Source organism: Colossoma macropomum, unplaced genomic scaffold (genome assembly GCF_904425465.1).
Source record: "Colossoma macropomum unplaced genomic scaffold, Colossoma_macropomum, whole genome shotgun sequence".
Taxonomy (NCBI): Eukaryota; Metazoa; Chordata; class Actinopteri; order Characiformes; family Serrasalmidae; genus Colossoma; species Colossoma macropomum.
In genome coordinates, this window is record NW_023494810.1 from 11,794,379 (window position 1) to 11,812,068 (window position 17,690).

Genomic DNA, 17,690 nt, shown 5'->3' on the forward strand with positions numbered 1-17,690 from the left:
ATATATATATATATATATATATATAAACCCCATTTCCAAAAAAGTTGGGATGCTGTGAAAAATGTAAATAAAAACAAAATGCAATGATGTGCAAATCATTTAAACTCTGTATTTCACTGAAAATGCTTCAAAGACAACATATCAAATGTTGAAACTGAGAAATTTTATTGTTTTTTGAAAAATATTTGCCTATTTTGAATTTGATGACAATAACACGTTTCAAAAAAGTTGGGATGGGGGTAACAAAAGTCTGGTAAAGTTGTGTAATGCTAAATAAAACACCTTGTGGTTGATTGACAACAGGTCAGTAACATGATTGGGTATAAAAAAGCATCTCAGAGAGGCTGAGTCTTTCAGAAGTAAAGATGAGGAGGCGTTTACCACTCTGTGAAAGACTGCAGGGCAAATAGTGCAACAATTCAAAAATAACTTTTCTCAACATAAAATAGCAAAGAACTTTTGCTTTTCATCATCTATGGTACATAATATCATTAAAAGATTCAGAGAATCTGGAGAAATCTCAAGGCTGAAAACCAGTATTTGCTGGCCATGATCTTTGGGCCCTCAGGCGGCACTGCGTTAAAAAGAGACATGATTCTGTAGTGGAAATCACTGCATGGGCTCAGAAACACTTCTGAAAACCACAGTTTGTGAAAACAGTTCGGCGCTGCATCCACAAATGCTAATTAAAACTCTTAAACACAAAGAAGAAACCATATTTAAACAGGATCCAGAAATGCTGCCACCTTCTCTGGGCCCAAGCTCATTTAAAATGGACTGAGGGGAAATGGAATTTTTTTTTGGAAATCATGGACGCTGTGTCCTCTGGGCTAAAGACCACTAAGCTTGTTATTAGTGCACAGTTCAAAAGCCAGTATTCATGATGGTATAGAGGCGAGTGACTTGCACATCTGTGAAGGCACTATTAATGCTGAATGATATGTACATGTTTCAACAACATATGCTGCCATCCAGACGTCTTTTTCAGGCAAGGATTTGCTTATTTCAGCAAGACAATGTCAAACAACTTTCAATACTACAGCAATTGATCTCATCAGTTCCCAAACACTTACAGAGATTTATAAAAGAAGAAGTGATGAAACACAGTGGCAAACATGCCCCATCCCAACTTTTTTGGAACATGTTGTTGGCATCAAATTCAAAATGGGCATATATTTTTCAAAAAAACAATGAAATTGTTGTTGCATATATTTTTTAGATATACTGGTTAGGTATAAGATGTTTCACTTGCTTAGGTATAATTTTTTGTAGTGTAGGTTTTGACAAGTCTGTTTTATTGGGTTTTCTTCCTTTAAATTAACAACAAAATACACAATATTGTAAATGTTAACCAGAGAGAAGCCAGATAAGAAGCTTACAGTTTATTCAGTAGAAACAATCTAAAGCACTCAGCACAATCACATTAGTTAATTGAGTAAATAATACAAAGAAGATCATTAAAAATCACACATTTTAGGACATGGACATAATGCTCAATATCTGTTCTGACTTATCAAAGAAAAGGTAAATATTGTGATGTGCATGTGTATCGTGGTACTATGTTTATGTCATATTGCCCACCCCTACTCAAACGTGTAATTATTCACTGAAATCAGAAGATTTGACCAGAGTTGTTTATGTTACATAAACATTGTACTTATAGAATATAAGTTGCCTCAAATGCAAAGACCAAACCCCTGACAGAAAAACCAATAACCACCAATTCCAAGAATTTTTTAAGCAGTTCCTGTTTTGCTCACACTATCACTCTTAGTCAGAGGCACCAACTAGTTTCATTTACTCATTTCCAGTAAAATTATGATGGATTTGTGCTTCTTTTTACACAGTAACATGTTTCGGTCTACTGCTGCTCAGGTCTGTTGAGGAAAGGAAGGCGCTGTTTCCTCAGTTCATTTTTATTCATTCATATTTAGTTTCTAATTCTTATCAGGGTTTAACTGGAGCCAAAAAGGACAGAAAAAGAGAAGAACAGAGAATTCAGCTGCTGTGTTGATAGACACTGGGATGTACAGTCGCATGGAAAAGTTTAAACACCCCCAGACAAATCACATGTTTTATTGATGTGAAAATAGGTCCCAGGGAACACACTTGAATATGGTAATATGATATTTTTCTGTAAATGTTAGTGCCAAGTTTCTGTTTATTTGCTGAGTTTAACATATTGGAAAAAATAAAACATAAAAGATACATTTTTTAATGTTTTATATTCCCCCCAATATGTTAAATTCAGCAAATAAATATTAATTTTGTATTAAAATGTGCAGAAGTGTGTTCTCTGTAGAGGACGTGTTAAATTATGTACACTTACAAAATCAGCAAAAGCAGTGTTGTGTAAATTATATGTAAACAAAGTGGGTTTAAACGTTTTAATGAACCTGTGAATTCTTCGTATGAGCCAGTAGGGGGTATTCTTCACCAATATGTTACCTCGAGGCCTGAGTGCCAGCCTGTATGAGGAACACAGCTCAGTGAAAGGAGTAATTTAGCAAGCAGAGCTAATGTTGCTAACAATAAATGGAACCCAACAGTCACAATTTATCACTGTGAAAATGACATCAAGCTGATTGGTGGCTATTCGCTTCAATTTACTGCCAGCACTGGTTAAGCTAATGTAACGCAAGCCTACAAGCATAATTACTTCAGAAGAAATATGATTAGCTACTAAAACAATGTCCTCTGAGAGAGATGGGCAGTGTGTGCAAAATGACCATATTCCCCTATATTCAGCTCTATCACTTTCACAGCTTTGTGAACGGCCTCTTTAAAATTCCTTCCCATATAGAAAAATTAATCTTATTTTTGTAACTGTTTTATATATATATATGTACAGATGCCAATTGCTGTTGTCGGAACAAAACCTCGTATCTCCAAAATGGTAACTTTACAGGAGAAGGAAAAACATACTGTGCTTTTAATGTAAGTCAATGGAACCAGAATGTTCTCCAAGTCATTTCTTTTGGTCCATTCTTCATAAAATTCACATGCAACATAAAGGGCAACAGGTATTTTCAAATGATGTCAAAAAACTAAAAAACGGCAAAAATGGAGATACAAGGTTTTCTTCCAACAACAGTGAAATGTACTAGTACAACTGTTAACTATCCAAAATTTATTTGATGCTCATTTTCATACATTTTCAAATGTATTTGATAGTACATTTTTGTATATGTTTACTTTCATATGGGTCTCTAATCACTCTAACATCATCAAGGCCTCGTTGTGTTTACACCACGCAGAGGCTTTAAAGAGGAACTTTAAAAATTCGGCCATGAACGTGGATGACATGGCAGAAATCTGCCGGTGTTTGTGGACATTTGCTTAAGCCAAAAGCTTGACAACATTTGTGTAATGAGTGACCTGGTTCTTCACTGGCAGCACCTGAGAGGACAGAGTTCTTATAGACAGTGAAAAGCTAAAAAAGGGTTTGACACATGAGAGCTTCTCAGAATTGGAGGTGGGTGGAAATGAGACAGGCTGGGAGAGTAGAACAGGCTTCAGTTCTGCGCTTATTCACCTCTTTCTAAGAAAAGCTTTCACTGTAAGGAATCTTGTTTGTCCGTCCTTTTCTATTTTTACCTCATGAAAAAAAATGTGGAAAATGTATACAATGTACGCATGCGTGCACACACACACACACACACACACACACACACACACACACACACACACACACATTATGTGACAATAACATCTCATATGTATTAAGCACATGTAAGTAATAATAGATTTAAAAAAAATAAACAATTCAGGATCATTTTGTTGGACATGAAATTGTAGGCTATTTTCTGTCTTGACAATTTACAAATCAAACAAATAAACAAGCTGTGTAGTTTATCTGTACCATGGTCTAATTTATTTATTTATTCAATTTTTAAAGAGCCCATGTCATAAAAAAAAGATTTTCTTTTCCCTGTAAAAAAAAAACAACAGCCCATTCTAAACTCACTGTTTCTGTGATGTCAATACATTTACTTACATCTGCCTATTCCTCCTACAGCAGTTTAGCTCCACCCACTAACACTGAAGTAATAAGCAACGTTTCAGCTCAGACTGCCATTTGAAAGAGGCACAATACAGGGCAGCCAATCAGAACAGAACTTAGGTACATATATCAATCTTAAAGGAACAGTTATGAGCCTGTTCAGTTCTGAGGATTAAAAAGAGGTTGGAAAATAGCAGAAATAAATTTTGAAACGACATACAAACGTTGTAAGTGGGCTGCAAAAAAAAAAAACAAGAAAAGTGGACCCTTTAACAACTGGAACCTTTAAACCATTGTAAAAATGTTTATCACTATAAGAATAACAGCTCCGAAAATGCTGCAGGCAGTAAGTATTTCTTAGGAATACATAATGGGATGAACAGCCCATGTTTTTAAAAACGTCCATTGCGGTTGCTTTAACAAGCTTGTTCAGTTTTAGTGTGAAACCACTGTGGTTAGTTTGAATCAGCTGAGGACAGAATTAATGCAAAAGCAGAAAGTTCTGAACGACAGTCTATTTATAATACTGTATTTTTGTGAAAACGGAATTTGCATGTCCTGTGAAATGAAGAACAGATCTACTGTTCAGTTTCGACAAATCAATAGTCAGCACAGAAGAACAGTGACTACAACAAAATCTCGTCTAATATATTTTCCACCTTTATATTATACTGTATTAATAAATACTGAAGCTGCATCTCAGCAGCACCTGCAGATATTTACATGTTATTACTATTGGAGTAAAACTTTACAGGAGAGGCAAAGAAATTTTCTTAAGTGATAATGGAAGTTAACATGGACTATAAACAATGGTTCATCAGTTCAGAATCAAAAATTTACCTCATGTGGTAACAAGTGAGTAAGATAAGTTTTATTAAACCTAAATCAATACATTGAATGAAGGATTCTTTCAATCAAAGTAATATTTGAATTTTATTCAAAGTCATTTCAGAGATTTGAAGATTTGCATAATCTGCAAACTTGTTACCTTTTACTGTGTTAAAATTTCACCATGGATAGAGATTTCAAATTGCATAAAAAAGTAAAAAGAAAAATCACAAAATTAGACAACATTTTTTCATGACAGTGACAGAATAATGGAAATGAGTCTAAAACAGTTTAAAACTACTAAATACTGATGTTATATTATACCTAGTTTTACTTGTGGCATGGAGTTACACTGTAAACATGGCCCATCGGTTCAACCTAAAAAAATTCTTCATGTAGTAACAAACAACTGATCTAGTTTTATTCAACAAAAAATTACGTTGATTGAAAGAATCGTTCATTCAAAGTATTTATTAGATTAAATAAAACTAGTTAACTCACTTGTTACTACATGAACTAATTTTTATAGGTTGAACTGCCGAGCCAGTTTTTACAGTGTAGGACCAACATTCTGTATTAATGGGGCAAAATATTAACCTATACAGAAAATAAATATATGCAAACTTTATCTATCAAATATATCTGTAAATGTATGAAAACGTTTTTTTTTTATTCAAAGGGCACATATGTTATATTTTTCTTTCTTTTTCTTATTTCCCCTAAGGTCCAAATATGTATGTAGTTTTATGTTTATGTTTTATTTTATAAATTTTTTGCATGATAATTTCCCAGCCTCTTTTTCTATCTCTTACATAAATGTAAATGAGCCGTGTTCTGATTGACTGTCCTGTATTATATCTTATTCAAAAAGCAGTCCAGGCTGAAACACTCCTTATAATTTCAGAGTGAGTGGGCGGAGCTAAACTGGTATATGCTTAACAGGTGGAAGTTTGTAAATATGTATATCACAAAAACAATACATTCAAAATAGGCTATTTTTGCAGCTTTTTACATATATGGGCTGTATGGAGTGCAGAGAAAACAATATGTTTTGGAATTTTTACAATATTTGTATTCGGCATTAAACTTTTTTATTTTAAAAAAGCAAGGAAAAACTGTTTTTCCACGATCTTAATGTGCTTTTGGAACATATTTTTGAATATAACAATGTATTTCACATGTAAAAAATTTATTAAATACATTGTTTATCTAAAAATGCCCATGTATTTCTTTTCCATATGAGAATTTTCTTTAAATAATACTTAATAAGCAGTTGTACTGGAACACCTATTAAAGCTTGGAGCAGGGGGCGCCCACATTTCTTGTCGGGGGGGCTAAAGTGCAGTGTTTCTGGTGGGCCGAGGGCCAAAAATGACAAAATAGTATACAAATAAATAAGGTCAATGTGTTTTATAATGGTTTGCTGCATTTTGATACTGACATTCTTAAAAATGCATTTTAAATAGAAAAATAAGTCAATATGTTCAATTTAAGACTGAAAGCTTGTTTGTTCATTGCGAGAGGGGGGATGGGGTTTGGTAACTTTCTGGCAGGCCAATGGGCCAACTTTGGGCAGCCCTGCTTTACAGCAAATAAGACAAAAATATGAGAACAGTATACACAATATTGTCTGAAGCAGCTTCTAATTCATAGCAGCAGGTGTTTTTCCTCAAACATCAGACGAACACACTGAAATTCATACGCAACATTTAAACATACTGAACAGATGTGAGCTGCTGTGTTCGAGAAACCACAAAACACACGAAAATGCCGTGTTCCTAAACCCGCTGCTATCTTTGGCCGAGTTCCTTCAAGAGTTTTTAAAGCAGGAAAATGTATTTTTTGAAATCGTTTGGCAGCATCCGTGAAGAATCTTGGCAGGAGTTGGTCATCGGAGACTTGGTAGTAACAAAGTAAGGATATGCTGACACGACATAAAAAACACATTTAATCATCATCATCAAAACAGGCAGCGAACTGCTTTCCAGAACAACTCCAGGCCAAAGTCTTTAGCTTGGTCGTCTGTTCCCATTCGCAGAGAACACTGGACAAGTTCTTGTTGAAGAGAAAAAAAAAGTTTACAAGTTTGTGAAACAAACTCAATTTCACACAGAGTGTAAAACTTTCTCAGATGTTTGTGCTTTGTTTGTAACTGGTTTAAGGTTTATCTGGACCATCGCCACTAAACAATGGACTGAATGACACAAACTGGATGAGGCTCACAAAGTTCATCAGATAATCACAACAATATCTACAGAAATGGCTTCCAGCGCCGGACCTGCATAGCCTTTGCCCTGCGTGCTTTCTTGTTTTTCTTTTTTTCCTGCCTTGACTCACCTGATTCAGAAGCATGAAAAGCATGGTAAACTGCTGCTGACTGGAAGAGGCAGAAAAAGATAAACTGTGCTGGCCGAACTGGCAATGAACTCCACAGACCTCTCAGCTTGTGTCGTCACTCAGCTGTATGTTCATAGCTACTGTGGTGAGGTCAGACAAACTTTAGAGACCTAATGACCCTGCTGAAAAGGGACCGTTAAGATCAAAACCATATGGTTTTGCTTTTGAATGGGAATTGACTTCATGGTTTCCAATATAGACCTGTAGAATATCTTTAGATCCATTTAGATCCTTTAGATTAGGAAACCATCAAATGCACTTAGAATCAGCCATTGGTCACCTGTAAAACCATTAGTATCCTTTATGTGATATCAGCCCACTAAAAAGCCAAAACACATTACAAAACCTGGCCCAGTTGTGGCCCACATACCTAATATCTATCCAGAAATCAACCAAGAATTGGCCAGAATCGGCCCAGAACTGTCTGCTATCTGGGTGAGGTTTAGGTTTGTTAATAGTCCAGTTTCCCAAAAATAATTCAGCGAAAAATCCAATTTATACAATTTTCCACCTTCCCCAGATGTAGTCGATCAGCCAAGGCGTCTGGTGTCCAAATGTTGGCTTCTTTAGTTTAGTGCTGTAGCTACGAGGCTAATGTAGCTGGCTTACAGACGCTAAAAGTCAATAGTCACCCAAATCCTGTCTGTAAATCCAGTAGCAAACCTTGACTGTTAGAGCTGGTCCTTCAGTTTGGGCCATAAATGTCAAAACTTGGTCAAAACATGAGCAAAAAAACCCAACTCAACAATACTGCAAACGTCTGCTAGCCTACCTATAAGTTTCTAGTAATTTGTTAGTGCTAAGCTAACGGCGATTTGCATGAACACTTTCTGATGAGACTTAAAAATTTGAATTTTCTGTTCTCCTTTAATCTGTGCAGCAGTCTCATCCTGGCATATTTAGGTATTAGCGTGTTAGCAAGTCACCTTGTATTTGTTTCACAGTGACTCTTTTTTTAGTAGCACACTCTGGTACTGAACTGCTGCCGGAACCATTTTCCTTTTTTTTAACAACTCATTGATTCAGCGGAGCCGAGCTGCAGACATTAGAGCCGGTGTAAAGCCCAATCTCACACCCCTGTCCTGCTTTCACTTCCCTTGGCCAGAGTTAGCAAGTTAGCATGTTTTCATTATCATGCAAGCCAGTGCAGTTAACTGCAAAACGTGTCATTGTTTTAATTGTTGTGTTCTAGCTTTGTTGCATTTGTTTACGAATATATTTACGTTTACGAAAAGTGAGGAACATACATATCTACCTATGCCTTTGAGGTTCATCCCACAATTATTGATTGATGGCTGTGACATATATGATTCATCCAGTAACACTGTGAATATCGTGGCTGGGAACAAGGGGGGGTAAGATCAGGACGAGGATGTGAGATTGGGCACCACATGGGTTTATGAGGAGCCTGGCCTCTTCCTATTTCCCACGTTATATAAAAAAACATGACTCCAGAACACTAGAGGGCGTCTGCATGTGAGTCCTAAATGAATGAGGGAGATGTGGAGCTAGATTTTGCTCAAATGCTCCATATTAATCCATTTATGTTGGACTCGCTCAGGAGCGCCATCTAGTGTTTGAGAAACATACAGCCCCAGTGACGTCACATGCACATGCTTACTCTGCCACAATGCCGGAAGCGGCCCACCAGTATGTTAACATTTGGCTGCTTCTGTTTAAAACAGTATCATCATCATAGTTTTCTTTTTCTATTTTAATAACAATATCATCACCTAATCCGTTTTCCATACATAACATAGCTAGAGAATTCCATTTAATATATTTTATTGTGTCAGGTGTAGCCTGTTTTTTTTTTCTGCAAATAGACCCGACATAAAGTCTTATCATCGTGGTAGGTTTTATTTTGTAAATTAACATTTTCTTTAATTCCATTATTATCAGTATGACAAAGCCAAAATCTTTTTAGTGTAACTCATTGTAGCCCAACAGTAGCTGGTTCACAGTTTTTGCTCATCAAACCGACAGAACACTGTCTTGAATATGTTATTCATGATTTTATCTGCAAAGCATTTTATTCATAAAAACAAATTTTCTAGTTCAGTTCCTAGAATGTCAGTTTTGAAAATAGAAACTGAACACTGGATTACGTCCCTTAAAATGATCAATGAGAAGAGCAATACTTTCCTCAGATCTGTGGAGCTCTGCAACATATTTTGATTCCCCCAATGTCTGATTGAGTGTCATTATGATTTTTGTAATATTTTTATTCATCTATTTTGTTAATTTGTTTAATTTAATTTTGTTATTTGAGATTAAAATAATTTCTTAATTCACCCGTTTAGTGTAATAGTGATGTATGTTGTAGTGATGTGTGGTATAATTATTATGAATAACTGCGACAATAAAAAAAAGGCTGCATGTTTGCAGCCAGAACCTTCTCCATTGATTAGGCTGCTGCTGGTATTCACAGTCACTGATGTATCTAGAACCTCTAGAAAGTACAGAATGATGTTTTTTTATGAAATTGGCCAAAATTAGTGTGATTGGTTGATTTCTCTGTCATAATTTCCTAATTATGCTGGTGATTTATCTGACATGTTAGGACTTTTCTTCAGCTTCTGAAGTCCTAACCAATAGGAGAGCTCACTTAGTTTATCTGCCCAGATACCACAGAGAAACTCCTGATTAGCCAGTTTTCTTTTTGGCATGACTGTTGACTTCCAGTGTTTGCTAGCAACATTAGCCTAGCTCCAGCGTTAAACTAAAGAAGCTAGATCTGGACACCACTTCGTCTTCTTTGACTGACGACATCTGGGTTACGTGTCAAATTGTGTAAATTTGACCTTTTTGCCGAATCATTTCTTTAAGCCTAAGCTTAATCGAAAAAAAAATTCCAATGGTGATTCACTGATTCCAACATCAGGCTTAATCTCTGTGCCCTGACATCATAGCCGAAACTAGGCAGGTTTGCCACAATGCTAATTACACAACGATAAACTGCACCCAATCTATCCTAACAGTGGGACTTTCCACATACATGCAACATAAACATAATCTGAAATTAATATTGAACTCTAAATGTAGATATTGTGACATTAACTGGGTTGTGCACTTTTTTTCTGTGAAGTTTGTCCAGCTTGGCAACAGTTACAAAACAAGAACACATCAGTAAGCAGAATATGGATGGGTCAACTGAACAGCAACCTCACCAAAATGCCCCACACAAACCAGCAAGTGTGGAAGTCAAGAGACCTTAGTTGTAGTAGATTACAATCTAAGTAGCCAGTGTTTTTGTATAATAGTATTAATAGTTATGTATTTGTGCATAGTTGTGGTATTAGCCTTTCGCATAACTTTAGTTCAACACACTAGAGCTTTGTTAGCTTGCTTGTAACGTGTAGAAATAATAATAGTTTGACTCCTTAATGGCCTCATAGGACAAAGCATACAGACTTTGGAACATTTTTGTTTACCACAGTGTGCATGAGAGTGATTTTCCAAACAAAACAAAACAAAACAAAAAAAACCCTATTTTTTCCCATTGAGAACAGTGGCCTAGACTCAGAGTTTCCTTATATGGCATGTCATCGGCAACAAATTCAGAGGTCTATAGTTCCACAAACACACTATAAAAAATTTGTTTTCACTTAAAAAACTAGGTTGTCTTAAATGCTGTAGTTAATTTAACTTAAAATAACAAGAGAAAGTAAGACACATTATTGCTGTGTTAACTTACTATTGGAATTTTAATTAACAAAAAAATTTAAAGATCCTCTTTCATGGTCAACTGAATTTTCCTCACCATTTAGAGGTCTCAAGGGTTTGAACACTGTCCAAGCTTTACTGTCCAGTCCATACAGTCCATATATGTAAACTAAGCTGCAAAAAAAGCCTGTTTTGAATGTATGGTTTTTGTGATGTCACATATATCCGCCCATTCAGCTTACAGCAGTTTAGCGCCACACCTTCATGCTGAAGTTATATGGAGTGTTTCAGCCTGGATTGCTTTTCAGAATGAAGCACAAAACAGGGCAACTCAGAACAGACCTCATTTACACATCTCAGTCCTAAAAACACAAGGGATTAAGAAAGGTTGGAAAATGAATTAGGATTGTTTGTGATGCATGAAACCACGCAAGTGTTATGCACATGGACCTCAGGGGGGAAAAATGAAATGTAAAAATGAAAAATGCAGACTGTGTGCCCTTTAAGGCAGTCCTGTAACTTTTTTAAAGTTAAAACAACGAATATTTACAGTGTAGTCGATATGTATTGGAGGTTAAGCAGTAGTTTCGGCAGATCACATACATCCCCATAGGATATTTCAAAGACCATATAAGCTACAGTGAAACCTGGTGCGTCATGTAGAGGACATCCTGGTCTTTCCAATGATACATCATTTGTGTGTCTTTAGCAACAGAGGTTCTGCCTTTTCAAAATGGCTGGCATCTCAGCAACCACAAATTTGTGGGTGCAATGGGTAGTTAAGAAATTTGCATTTATGATGTTTCTAAAGCCTTTAGTTGATACAGTTTAGAAAAACATTTTAGCTCGTTTGTAAAGCAATTTTTATTGATATGCATAAAAGTCTTACCACCTAACAGTATACTTTTTTGATGCCCTCTGTGGTGGACACTGGAACTTACTAAATCTGTTTTTTACATGAAGCTCATAGTATCACAGGTGAAAGGAAATTGACCAAGGCAGACAAAATGAAAGGATCATCACATCCCTCCTGATCCAGTTTGGGTTAGAAGCAACAACATGTAAGCTTAGCAGTTAAATACACTGTCGTAATATTACTGTATGTTTTTTTTTCTTTTTGGTCCTCATTTTTTGTACCGCCAGTTCATTAGAAAAGCTCCACAATTATACATTTAAAAATGAAGGCATTACAAATTGATGATAAGGAAACAAGAAATATGATATCAACATAATGACTATGCAATGTCCTGTTGTCCACTATAAAGGATGTTACATAAAAAATGTGTTTGTGAAAAAAAAAATTACTACAAGTTTTTTTCAGCGAATAGACTTATTATATCTTAAAAGCACATATTTATATGTGTACATATGCATATATATCGCTGCTGTCTGGACAAAACCTTGTTTCTCCGTTTTTGGAGTTTTTTAGTTTCAGACATAATTTAAAAATGCCCTTTACAATATATATAATGTATAAATATATATAGTGTATAAATTTCATGAAGAAAAAAGACCAAAGGAAACAGCCCAAAATGACTTGGGAAAAATGTCTGCTTTCATTGACTTACATTAAAAGTAGTGAAGGTTTTTTCCTTCTCCTGTAAAGGTACCACTTTGGAGATATAGGTTTTGTTCCGACAACAGCGAGATATATGTGTGTGTGCGAGTTTGTGTGTGTGTGTGTGTGTGTGTGTTCTCTTCTATAAGGCCCAAAAGAAACTCAACAAAAAGGCTTTATGTTCTGTAAATAAGCTCCAACCTTCACTGGAGAACAATAAAAACCTCATTAGATTTCACAGTCTTACTGTATTACCTAGCGTGGCCATTGTGTTTAGAAATCAATAAAACAATATTTCCCAGAACTTCTGCTAGGTGCCAAAAATGTCCTTGTCCGTCTTGCAGCTGGAAATGATATCTTAAGAGCTGGAGATATGCATCAACTGCAGGGAGCAGTGGAGTTCAGATTTTGCAATCACGACTGGGTGTGTTTTAAAAAAACACGCAATAAAGCAGTGATGTAATGCCTGTGAAACGGCTTTGCGTGCAATGGGACTGAACGTACCCTTCCACTTCAGTAGGAAGCCATTGAAGAAAACATGGGAAGTGAGAGGGTGGACTTAAGTAGACATGTGACATCTCATGCAGTCATCAAATAGAAGAAGTCAGCCAGGACAAGCACATCTTGAAAATATTTATTTACATTTTATTAACCATTTTCAATGTAAAACAACTATGATGAGACCCCCGACAGAGGCTGCCCTTAAAAATCTGTCTGTCGTATTTACATACATTTCGAAAAAGGCGTTTTAGAATCAAAAAATTAAAGCTCTGAAATATAATTTTTTTTTTTTTGAGAACAATGAAAACTGCAAAAAAGAAAGACATTCTCGTATGTACACAGCTGTCACAGATAACACTTATTTTATCTACTTTGCATAGAATTTAATGGGGAATTCCACTGACTTTTCTACATTTCTGAATAATCAAAAGGTTAAGCTGTAAGCAAAGTCATTCAGACTTTTTCACAGTGGTGGTGATAGGAACCAGATGTCTGAAGCCTTTAAAAGCTCCCTTATAGAAAGTCACTGTCTTGTATTGTTTTACAATAGTTTCGAGAAGGTTTTGGTCCAAAAACGAAACTATAAAACACATAAACCTCCTGAAGACACGTGTAGGTTCACTGCTGGTTTTGGACAGTAAATAAAACGGCTACATTTGTGTTGTAGACAAGGCGACCCCTGGTTCCTATCACCACCACTACAAAAGAAAAAACAGCTGGTTTCTTCACATTGAACCATTTAACATCAAACCACTCTGAATGGCTTTGTTTATTGAATTATGCAGAAATGATCTTAATTAAAAATCAGAGGAATTCCCCTTTAAGATACAGGATTAAGTATCACATCTTCATGAATAACTCTTAAAAATCTCTTTTATCAAAGTTTTCAGAAAGTTCGTCTGCTGCAAACAGTGATATGAATTAAGCTGCACTGCTTTGAAATTCCCATTTCACATGTCCAGGTTTGCTGCCGGCGCCCTCCAAATATGTGTGCGTTTTGGTTTTTTTTGGTTAAATATAGAATACATTTGTGCTGATATGTGCTTTCCCTTTATAGAAGAATCCCATTTCAGAGAGCTCCATTCAGTTTAGCTCACCTTAGATGACTCTTCTTCAACTAATCTCAGAAGTTCTGGCTGCCAAATGGATGACACTAAGTTCTTCTCTCACTGTCAATGGAGGCTCAATTCCTTCACAGAAAGAGGAAAAAAACAACAACCCAGCACTAAAACCAAAGCACGATCACTACCGTTCTGGCTCACGAAGCCAAACCACAGCCTAGTACAAGTCCCTCATAATCTCTTGCAGCAGTGGGTGTAACCACAGGTCGATCTCTGACTCTTTCATCAGCTGCATCAGCTGGACGTGGTGGGCCACCAGCTGTCGCAGGTCCGTCATCTTCTGCAGCACTTTGGCAAAGAGATGGAGGGAGTCGGGGTGGTTCATCTTCAGGTGCAGCTCCATGGAGTGGAGAACGTTCTCCTGCAGCTCCTCAATAGGCTTCACGTTCAGCAATCCTGGGCGATCTGTGGGGATCAAGAGAGCAAAAGGAGATAGTCAGACCGACTGTATATGTAAGTCTTTGGAAATAAATCAAATGTAATCATTTCTTTTCTGATATTTCACATACCGTCCTTGTCCAAACTAATTAAAAACCCCAAAACAGATATGTCCAGTTTTCCTGATTTTCAATTTTCTACATCCTTTGAGCACAGAGGCTAAACTTTACACCATGTGAAAATTTCACAATGAATGGGCCAACAGAAATTCTCCAGAATTGCTCAGAATAAGGTCTACAAAGGTTACAATTGCTTACCTTAAGCCCTTAAATGTCCAGAGCCTGTCAGCAGGCCCAAAGTTTATAACACACTTCTATAATCTAACAATAGGTCAGAGTTTGCACCAAAGTCCCTGTAGTTACTGCATAATACGCCTTAGTATGTAATAAGACTGGGATTTTCAGGGATTACAAGTAAAAGCATTTTTTCCCTCTCCTGTAAAGTTTTTTTTGGACAGCGGCAACAGGTTATATATGGAGGTATGAGGCTAATGTCTAAATCATCTCACACTCGCCTCAAACAGTGTATCTCAAACATACCGACATACTGTTATCTACAAAAAGTGCATTAAAAGACGAAGCATAGCTAAAAACAGTTAGTAGTAGTAGAAAACTAACTTTGTGGGAATGTAAAGCATTCACCTTTACAAAAGTACAATATTTGAAACAAATGCTGTGCTTTATAGTGACCCAATCTAATGATCTAGCCTCAAGCTATTACGTTAACAGCAAGCTAACAGATTATAGCCTAAGCTAACATGCTAGTCGTAATACAGCGATACAACACGATACGCTGCAATACAATACCAATATCCTTATAAATTTGATATTTGTTATTGCTTTAATGTCATTAACAGTTTTGTTGAGCTATGTCAGTATATAATAATTTTTGTTATTATGCTGTAATTATTGCTAATGCCCCACATAGGACTGAATATCACAGTTCAACACTGTTATGCTACCGAACAAATTACTTCTATACAACAGAGTAATGTTACTCAATGCCAAATTTCAATGGTGAAGTAGTCAGTCTTATCTAGACTGCTGATTGGCCTGATTACATCCCATATTTACCTCATTAACGTAAGCACTTTTACGTCTACAGTGCATGACTAGGTCCACTTCCATCACCTCACAGTCATTTCTGGTCATTACTTTGGGTTTGTAATTTAAAGGAATGTATTGAAACACCCACATAATGTAATTTACACAGCTTTCTTTCATATCTTCTCTCCTTTTATTCATTTTTAACAGAAGCGTTTCCCCCGTTAAGGTTAATTTTTCACATATCTCAATCTGAATAGTCAAAGTTCAAGGGTAAGATGTCATTAAATGGCCACAAAACGGTGACCAATAAATCTCAGCGATAACCACACGGGTGTTTTGAAGACCTCTTGTTAATGAGGAGGCAACATACGATGATAATGCCCAATCAATGTTCACAGTTAGCCAAACATAAATCTGCCTGTTATGGTCATGATACAAGTGCGTGTGAGCTCATTTCATCACAGCTAAGCAAAGGCCCATATAATGAGTCATACTCTTGTGGTGAAGTTGAGAAGAAAAGAAAAACAGTTTGAAGTAGATGCTATCAGCCACGTGTACTAGATATATTGACTCAAAATCAAAACACTGCCTTTGAGAAGACATTTTGAAAGTCTTCATAAACCTCAGACATGGTTAACTGTGTGTGGCTTCATTTGAATACGCCTTAAAGATCCTCTAAAGTATGCTGTCAACATTTACTGGTCTTTCCTGTGACTACACAATTGGTGATCACATGGCTGACCATCTGTAGGAAAAAAATCAGCAAGTTTGACCTGACCACTGCATTTCTCCTGCCCAGACTGTCATGTGCTTTCACTTCTTGTCATCGTGTGACTTCCAGCAACCAATGAGTGATGATTATACTTATTTCATTTATGGTGTCGTTCATTGCTATGTCATGGCTATTTTTTTTCTAGATGCGAAAAATATTTTTTTTCATTAACTTACAATGTATATTAGGAACATTTTTTCCTCCTCTAGAATTTGGAGTTGGAAGATTTTATTCAGACAGCTACATCCTCAGCCAAATGACGTTTTGTTGATTTTCCATGCTCTCCACTCAAAAACAACGTATTTAGGATCATGCGCCAGTCTACACTGCACCTGAAACTGGCGCAAAGCCTCAGTACATCAGGCCCTGACTGTTTTAATCTATGCAGTCCAATCAGAGATGTTGCTGTTGGTATAAATCAAGGCATGCACATGATCCAACAAACATAAGTCAAGATATGGTAGGCCAATCTTTAACCATGTCACATGTAAGTTATATTGTATTCACAAAATGTTGCAAACTGACATTTTATCCATATTGCTCAGCCCTACTAATCCACTATTAGTTTACTCCAATGCGCTTGAAAAGTTCAATAAACAAACATCCCAAAAAGTTGCAGACACTTAGTTTTTTATATCATGCAACACTGGTTAACCACACACCAAACCTGCGCTGACATTTGGTTCCTGCTAACCACGACCCACCTCCGCTGAGGATGATGACGGCCAGGAAAAGCGCCATGTCGCTGTCGTCCAGCTCCAGCATGTTGAACTTGACGGAGAACTCAAACTTGGGCTCCATCATCTCTCCAAAGGGCTTGCGCAGGCTCTTGAGGAACTCACGGGTCATGAAGATCTGGCCGTATGAGATGAGCGTGCCGTCCTTGTTCATGAGCGGTGCCATCATGATGATGAGCACCTCAATGACCCCATACTTGAGCAGCGTCACCTGGTCGTTCAGGTCCAGGTTCACGAAGCCCGGGATGCTCTTGGCAAACTCGGTGACCTCGCTGACCGCCTCAGCCGAGCGTGACTGGCAGCTGTGGAAGAATCGCAGCTCCACCTCACGGTGCAGCTCTGACTGCATCGCGCCCATGTTGGCCCGAAGCTGCTCGTGTCGGGGAAGCTGCCGACAGTTGATGAACTGCTCGCCCTCCACCAGGGACTTCATGTCATGGATGACGAAGGGCTATGAGACAGAAGAAAGAATTAGGGTATTTAAGTTTTAAGCAGTTCAGATATTTTGCTTTTGTGATAACTAGAGCCCGACCAATCTGAAGGTTTTGTGGCCGATATAGATACCCATTTTAAGGGGCTAACAATTCTGATAACCAATAACATTAGCTAATATAATTTTATAT

General features: G+C 36.9%; 1 protein-coding gene across 1 annotated transcript in view; it reads right to left on the reverse strand.

Annotated features, from left to right (window-relative positions):
* Positions 1-13,071: 13,071 nt before the first annotated feature.
* The window catches only part of pparg (peroxisome proliferator-activated receptor gamma), a 55,889-nt gene continuing 51,270 nt past the window's right edge, over positions 13,072-17,690 (reverse strand). Inside the window, exons 6-7 of the mRNA XM_036559639.1 lie at positions 17,035-17,518; positions 13,072-14,479 (exon numbers count right to left, since the gene is read on the reverse strand). Coding sequence (XP_036415532.1) covers positions 14,232-14,479; positions 17,035-17,518 — 732 coding nt within the window. The 3' untranslated portion in view covers positions 13,072-14,231. The remainder of the gene's footprint in view (positions 14,480-17,034; positions 17,519-17,690) is intronic.